Source organism: Aureococcus anophagefferens, assembly GCF_000186865.1.
Source record: "Aureococcus anophagefferens unplaced genomic scaffold AURANscaffold_4, whole genome shotgun sequence".
Taxonomy (NCBI): domain Eukaryota; class Pelagophyceae; order Pelagomonadales; family Pelagomonadaceae; genus Aureococcus; species Aureococcus anophagefferens.
Window position 1 is genome coordinate 1,525,388 of NW_008705564.1, and position 8,008 is coordinate 1,533,395.

At 70.7% G+C, this 8,008-nt stretch overlaps 2 protein-coding genes across 2 annotated transcripts; one reads left to right on the forward strand and one right to left on the reverse strand.

The window, feature by feature from the left end:
- On the forward strand, positions 1 to 2,494 carry AURANDRAFT_62179 (hypothetical protein; the record flags this gene model as incomplete). The annotated part of the gene is made up of 2 exons (XM_009036068.1): positions 1 to 419; positions 478 to 2,494. 2 exons carry the CDS (start codon positions 1 to 3, stop codon positions 2,492 to 2,494), a joined length of 2,436 nt encoding a protein of 811 aa, XP_009034316.1.
- Positions 2,495 to 4,250: 1,756 nt separating this feature from the next.
- On the reverse strand, positions 4,251 to 6,468 carry AURANDRAFT_71033 (hypothetical protein; the record flags this gene model as incomplete). The annotated part of the gene is made up of 4 exons (XM_009036351.1): positions 4,251 to 4,490; positions 4,645 to 5,100; positions 5,229 to 5,876; positions 6,076 to 6,468. The coding sequence occupies 4 exons, from the start codon at positions 6,466 to 6,468 to the stop codon at positions 4,284 to 4,286; spliced, it is 1,704 nt and encodes a 567-aa protein (XP_009034599.1).
- Between the last annotated feature and the right edge of the window lie 1,540 nt (positions 6,469 to 8,008).

An 8,008-nucleotide genomic window follows, 5' to 3' on the forward strand; every position in this document is an offset into this window, starting at 1 on the left:
ATGCCGCGGACGCTCTGGGGCACGCCCCTGCGGCGCGTGATCGTCAGCAGCTTCATGGACCCCGTGTCGAACGGCCAGTTCTTTCGGGACTGGTTCCTCCACTGGGACACGGACGACCGCATCCCCATCGTCGTCCTCGCGCACGCGACCAAGGCGCCCTACACGAGCGTCGTCGCGAACGACGGGTCCAGGCGGCCGGTGGGCAACTACGAGGCGGACCCCGAGGGCCGCTTCGTGCGCGACGCGAGCGCGGAGTGCTTCTCGGTCCCGCGTCCCTCCGGCGACGACGCGCGCACGGTCTTCTTCGATGCGATCGAAGGGAAGACCGACGACGGCGACGCGATCCCCTGGGCCCTCGCGAACGCGACGGTCTGCCTGCCGCCGCTGCCGACGCCCAAGGAGGCGCACCACTACGAAGGGTCCGCGCCGGCGTCCGAGTGCGCGTCCGCCCTTCGCCACGCCCGTCGTCCTTGATAGGTGCCAGCACGTGAAGCTCTTCGTCGCCGAGTACGGCGCGGGCGTGCGCGTCTGCGTCTCGTCCGCGAACCTGTGCGAGGGCGAGCAGGTGTCGCAGCTCGAGGTCTGGTTCGTCCACGACTTCCGCTTCGCCGCGGAGCGGCCCCTGCGCTCCCTGGTCCTCGACGACGACGCGGCGCGCCTCGCCGCGGCCGCGGGCGACGGCGGCCGCCGGCCGCTGACCTTTGGCGCAACCCTCGTCGACTTCCTCGCGCGCATGACCGAGGGCCTCGGCGACGAGGTCTGCGTCGACGGCGACACGCTCGGCAATTGGCGCTCGCGGCTCCTCGCCTGCGACACGTCCACCTGCGACGGCGTCCAGCTCGTGCCGACGGCGCCCGGCGTCCACTACTACGTCCCAAACAAGCCGCGGCGCGACGACGACGCGTTCCTCGGCTTCGCGCGCTTCGAGCTCCGCGACGTCGAGGGCGGCGAGGCGGCCTTCGACGCGAGCCCGAAGCGGCTCACGCGCTCGAAGAAGGCCGAGTGCGTCCAGCTGAAGGACGCGACGTTCGAGGACGGCGAAACCTTCCGCGACGGCTCGGTCGTCGCGCCCGGCGGCTTCCGCGGCTTCTTCCCGAAGCCGCTCGCCGCGGCGATCCGGAGCCTGCGGGCGGCCGGCACGCGCGTGCGCGTCGAGCTCGCCTGCGTCTTCTCCGGAGCCCGGCTGCTCCCGAAGGCCGGCGAGCGAGGCGACGCGGCCGTCGACGACCGGAAGCCCGCGCACGAGACGTGGCGCGCGTCGTTCCGCGTCGCCGTCGACGCGTGGGGGCCGACGACCGACGCGTCGACGTCCGCGTTCGCCGTGCTCCTCTCGTCGCTGCGCACGCCCCAGGGCTACCAGGCGCTCCGCGTCGCGCTCGACGGCGAGGGCGTCGACTGGTGGACGCACGCGGCGGCGAACCGCGAGCTCGCGTTCTTCGCGTGGTCGCCGGAGTGGTCGCGCGGCGGCGCGACGGCGATCTGCGACGACATCGCCTGGGCCGCGGGCACGTCGCCGACGCGCGTCGAGGCGGCGCTCGCGGACCAGAACGTCGCGCGCGCGCGGCGGACCGGCGCCGTCGTCGACGTCGAGGGCCCCAAGTGCTGGAACCCGACGCGGCGGCCGGCGACGCTCACGCGGGACGACCTCCTCTCGAAGCAGAACCAGGCGAAGCTCGTCGCGCACGACCTGGCCTACGACCGCGCGCCGCCGCCGGGCGAGGAGGCGGCGCGCCGCCGCGGCGGCGCGCTCGTGGAAGCGCACGCGAAGTTCATCTACCGCCTCTTCCTCGACGAGGCGTCGGGCGAGACCTTCGGCTGGGTCTACGTGGGCAGCCACAACTTCAGCGCCGCGGCCTGGGGCGCCGGGCCGCGCTGGGGCTACTGCCGGACGACGAACTGGGAGCTCGGCGTCGTCCTCCAGCAGCCGCCGGGGCGCCCGGCGCCGGCCGGCGTGCCGCCCTTCCACCGGCGCTACCCCCTGCCCTACGTGCCCGGCGCGCCCGCGGACCCCGACACGCTGCTGAACAAGGACCAGTTCAAGGATCGAAGGCACACGGCGCGCGACGCCGACGACGCGGCTCTCCAGCAGGGCATCGCGAACAGCCTCGGAGTCGTCGGCGGCGGCGACGCGGAGCCCGCGTTCGCGCCGGAGCCCGACCGCGACGACGCGGCGCTCCGGCGGGCCACGGCGATGAGCCTCGAGGCGTCGGCGGGCGGCGACGACGACCTCGCGCGCGCGCTCGCGGAGTCGGCCCGCGATGCCGCCGCCGCGCGCGCGCGGGACGCCGAGCGTCACGAGCTGGCCCGCGCCCTCGAGCTCTCCCGCCGGGAGCGGCCCGCGGCCGACGCCGCGCCAAGCGACGCCGACGACGAGCTGGCCCGCGCCCTCGAGCTCTCCCGCCAGGAGCGACCCGCGGCCGACGCCGACGTGGCCCGCGCGATCGCGCTGTTGTCGCCCGGCGCCCGCGAGGCCGAGCCGATCGATCTCACGTGACTCTTCGCTGCTCTGCCTCTAGCGCGTTAGTAGACGGGCGCGTCCACGGGCGCGGGCAGCTCTTGGGGGCGCGTGTCGCGGCCCGGCGGCGGCTTGGGGGGTCGGGCCGCGCGGGCTCTTGGCGATCTCGCGGCGTTCGCGGGGCCTACGCAAGCGCGGCGACGGTCGAGGCGCCGCAGAAGCACCCGGGCGTGAAGGAGCAGTCGCGGGACGCCCCGAACATCTCCAGGCGCTCGGTGGTGCACTCGCTGTTGAAGTTGAGCTCCGTGTTGTGCGGCTGGGTGCAGTTCGAGTCCTTGTACATGTAGTAGTGGTACGAGCCGTCGGAGGGGTCGGCCTTGAACTGCCACCACAGTCTCATGTCGCCTGGGAGCTGCTCGCACGCCTTCGTCGCGTCCGGGACGGCGAGGCCCAGGGCGCCCGCGAGGACGAAGAGCCCCCCCGGACCCTGCACGCCCGTGAGGGCGACGGCGTCGTAGCAGGACTCGGGCGCGCACGTCGAGTCGGAGCACGCGTACATGGCGTCCTCCGTCATCTTGAGGTACGTGAGCGACACGTCCGCGGAGATGGGCGTCGCGGGGCAGGCCTCGTGCGCCGCGGGCGACGGGTGGTCGATGCGCTGGCACATGTCCTCGTAGCACGCGTTGCACGTCTCCTTGCACGCGTGGACCGGGTACTCCAGGCCGGCCAGGCCGCAGCGGCCCGCTGGGTCGTCCGCGACCCAGTTGCAGTCGTAGTCGCGGGGGTTCGTGTTCGTGGAGACGAAGTGGGACGACCAGTCGGCGCCGTCCGGATTGAGGCGCCAGCCGGGGCTGTCGAAGCCGTGGCCGGTGCACGTGCGCGCGCACCCGACCGTAGACGAGAGCGTGCCGAGCTTCTTGTCCTGACTCTTGCGGGCCTTCCAGTCGCCCCCGGTGTAGAAGCAGTAGTTGTCCCGCTTGTTCGGCTTCAAAGCGATCTTCGCGGCGATCTCCGCGCAGCCGCGGGGGCTATCTTGCCCGTGATCGCGAAATCGGGGTCGTCTTCGCACGTGGGCGTGCGTTGGCCGAGGGCGACGGGCGTGAAGAGGGCGAGGGCGACGATGATGGCGTTCATGATGATGGTGTACCTAGTCGGGAGTGAGTCGGTTTGGGTTTGGAGCGGTCCTCGGGGGCGGGGGTCGGGGCTTGGGGAATGACGGAGGGTCCGCCCGGCCAGGCGCCGGGGTCCGGCGACCGATCCGATCGGCGGCGGTCGATCGGCGGTGGTCGCGCCGTTTTCGGGGGCCGGGGACGGTTGAGGGGGGGTTGTCCGGGTCGCCGCGTCGTTCGTCCCGGGATGAGGGGGGGGCTCATGGGGGGTAGGGCCGGACGGAGACCATCGGTCGTCGAGCCTCGGGCGGAAACGGCGAGCGCGCGCCAAAACTCTCTAAACTCGCGATGCAGGTGTCGAAAAGTCCGGGGTTTGGGCCCTCGGGGCGGTCGAAGGGTCACACGATACACGGGGAAGAAGTAGGGAGGCCGGGACGCACTTGTCAGCGCGTGCGGATCGAGGGGCGAGGTTGTCGGCGAGTTGAGGTACTCGACGTGTTGGCGGTCGACGCACGAGGTGTGACATAAGTTACAATCCAATTGCGGACCCCCGGCCAACTCGAAAAAATCCTCCCCCTAGCTCGACGGGGTCCGCAGGGGCGTGACTGCGCTAGTAGACGAACACCTCAGGGAGCCGTTCTCTCTTTCGCGCCTCACTTCCGGTTGTAATGTACACGAAACGCGATCATCGGTTTTCCTTATTTCCCTCCCCACCTCCTTTACCTCTTCACGCCGCCCGTCCCGATGTCGAACTTGTGCTGCATGCCCAGGTCGGAGTGGGAGAAGATGTGGCAGTGGGCGAGCGAGGGCCCGTCGTAGTCGGCGGCGCGGAAGCGGATCTTCACCCAGCCCGGGGTTGGGAGGGTGATGGTGTCGCGCCAGTCCCCCACGGCGTAGTCGACCCCCTCGCCGTGGGACAGGTCCACCTGTGTGCAAATCAACCAGTGAGCTGGGACGTCCTGACCAAACTTTGAAATTCTCTAGCTCGGTCAAATCGAAGTCGATTCGGCTGATTTTTGGACGGATCGATTGCTCTCGACGAGTCTCACACTGCAGTCGGGTTGAATATTTGATTTGCACACAGAGGTCGACGATCTGGAAGTGGTTCGTGTGCAGGTGGAAGGGGTGGTTCGTGTCCTCCGGTCCGCCGTGCTTGACGTCGTTGTGCAGCGTCCACTCTACCACGTCGCCGACGTCGACGGATCCGTCGCCGTCGACGACGCGGAGGCCGTAGTCCGTGTAGGCGTTGCCGTCGCGGACGACAGACGCGCCGTCGTAGTACGCCAGCGTCGCGACGCGATCCGGCCGCTCACCGAGGAGCGACCGGAAAAGCCGCGGAGGCGGCGCGTCGAGGCGCGGCGCCGCGGACGCGTCCGGCCGCCGCGAGGGCGTCGGCACCACATCCAAGATCTCGCCGTCGAAGACGTCCGAGCCGCCGCCCAGGTAGTACGCGAGCGCGCCGCGCTTCGCGCTTCGGAGCGTGGCGGGCGCGTCGCAGCGCGCGAAGAGGTCGACGCGCGACCCCGGCGCGAGCACCTGGGCAGGAAAAGGGTGATTCAACGTCGCTTCAACGTGAGTGTTCCGCGCGCGCGCGTTCCGGGAAAAGTATCCACGCTTCGAGACCGTTCCAAGAGATGATCGCTCGTCCAAAAATCAGCCGAAACGAGTGGAAACCGGCCGAGATCGGAGCCGTTGAAGTTGGGAATTTCGCTCTCTTTTCCTGCTCTGGCGAGCACGAGGGGCGCCGCGAAGGCGGGCCGCGGCTCCGGCAGCGCGACGCCGTCGCGCGCGACGACGGACGCCTCGCAGGCCGTCGCGTCCGACAGCTCCAGCGACAGGATGTCGTTCGACCCGCCGTTGACCACGCGCCAGCGGAGCCACGCGCCCGCGGGCGGGCGGAACGTGGGCCGGAGCTCGCCGTTGACCGTGAAGAAGCTCGCGTCGAGGGGCGCCCGCAGCTCGTCCTTGAGCGCCGCCGCGGCTTTCGTCGCGTCGGCGCCGACGGCGCCGCCGGCGACGACGGGCAGCCGGCTCCCGGACGCGACCGACGCCCAGGCGTAGTTCCGCGCCTTGCCGGCGACGAGGTTCGTCGACGCCAGGAGCATGACGACGTCCTCGGGGAACCGGCCCGGGTCCGCGTCCGCGACGACGACGGCGCCGAGCATGCCGTAGGCCTGGAGGCCCGAGCTCCCCTGCGCGTGCGGGTGGTACCAGTAGGTGCCCGGCGCGTGGTCCGCGGGCAGGTGGTAGTCGTAGCGCTTCGACTCGCCCGGCGCCACGAGCGAGAAGACGTCGTCCTCGCGCGGCGACACCTGTGTGGAAATCAACCGCTGGTTTGGGACGTCCCGACCAAACTTTGAAATGCTCTCGCTCGGTCGAATCGAAGTCGATTCGGCTGATTTTCGGACGGATCGATGGCTCTCGTCGAGTTCTCGAAGCACGGCCGAAGAGGCTGGTCCGAACCGTTCGATTACGCGCACATTGAAGTCGGGTTGAAGATTTGATTTGCACGCGGGGCGACGCGTGCCAGCCGTGCATGTGGAGCGACGTCGTGTTCGGGCGCCGGAGGCTGTCGCGCGCGCGCGCCGCGCCGTCCTCGGCGCCGAGGCCGTTGACGACCTCGACGGTGACGGCGTCGCCCGGCGCCACGACGAGCGTCGGCCCGGGCGTCGACCGCTCGTAGCGCCGGCTCACGACGCCGAACGCGTCCGGCCCCGCGCCGACGCGGAGCCGCGTCCGCAGCGCGCCGCCGCGCGACCGCCGCAGCGGCGCCTGGCGCAGGCCGTAGCGCCGCGCGAAGGGCGTCGTGCTGTCGACGCGCACGTAGCTCAGCGTCATCAACGCGACGACGACGGCGAGGATCACGGCCGCGGCCGCGACGCCGCGCGCGAGGGCCGGGCGCATGGTGTCTTGGTCGCGCGCCCTTCGAGCGATGCGCACGCTTGCGCCTGGGATTGGCGATGCGAATGAAGGTGCGTGCGCGCTCGGCGGCGCGCGTCAACGCGGAGCGCTCTTGCTCAGGCCGTGGACCTCAAGCTTGCGGCAATTCCAGTTCACCCAGCCAAAGTTGCAGCTCGCCGCGCGCAGAGCCGCGCACGCAGAGCCGCGGCCAGCACGCACAGACCGCGAACGCATCGCCTGGGACCTCCTCGACACGGCTCGAGCCCAGAAAACGGTCTTTTAAAACGCCCCGGACGCGCCGTCGCCAAACCAGACGCCACAAACCATGCCGCTCGGCGACCTGCGCACGATCCTGCGCCACCTCGGCAAGTGGCCGTCGACGAAGCCGCGCGACTCCATCTACCGCGCGCACGTCATGGGCGAGTACCGGAGGCACGCGGGCGAGGCGGACCCCGAGGCGCTCGTCGCGCTGCGGCGGCGCGCGACCGACTACGCGAACCTGCTCACGGGCGTCGAGGAGCAGAAGCGGCTGCGGGCCCTCGACACGGGCGCGGAGATGTCGACGAGCATCAAGGAGGCCGCGCGGCGCTCCGCCGTGCGCTCGGGCCTCCTCGCGCCCGAGGAGTCGGACGCGCCGTTCGACGACGTCTTCAAGAAGCCCCTGAACGGGTAGCGCCTGTAAATAACTCGTCGCGCGTCTCTGGTTTTACGTAGTGTGGTGTTAGAGCACGGCTCGGCGGCGTCGACTCGACCGAAAGCCGCACCTTGAATGCCACGTGAACTCAATGTTGTACTTTACCGCATGCTCTTCGGGGCAGCGCGGCCGCTTGCTCTCCGCTCGCTGCCTTCTCCGCCATGCGCGCGCTCGCCCTCCTCGCATTGGCAGCCGTCGCCGACGCCTGGGATGTCAACGCGACGGGCGCGTCGGCTGGCTGCGGCAGCGCGCCGCCGGTCTATCCCGGCGCTCCCGCGGCCAAGCTCGCCATGTGGGCGCCCGACGCCAACCCGCTGTTCCCCGACGGCTACGCCCAGCGCCACTACTTTTTGTGGGTGCCGCCGACCTACGACCCGAAGCAACCGGCGTCGCTCGTCGTCGACTTCCACGGCTTCTACGACAACGCCGGCGACGAGGTCGAGGAGTCCGGGTTGATCGCCGTCGCGACGGCCGCGGGGTTGAACTACGTCGTCGTCTACCCCGTGGGCTCCGGCGGCGGCGGCAGCGGCGACTCGAGGTCGTGGAACGTCGACGGCAACGGCCTCAACCGCGACGACGGCCCCGGCGGGCCCGTGTGCCGACTGCCGCGCGCGGCGTCCCGCGGCCGCGACGATTTTCGAGAGATTTGGGGTGGGCAAAACAATGAGGAATCGTGACCGTCATGCTCGGTAGGCCGCGCACGAAGGACGACGAGTACGTCTGCTACGAGTCGTGCAAGGTGACGCCCCGGGGCTGCGACGAGCGCCGGGGCTGCGACAGCGCGAGCTGCATGGCCGACTCGGCGTTCGTCACGGCGCTCCTGGCGAAGCTCAAGGGCGAGCTCTGCGT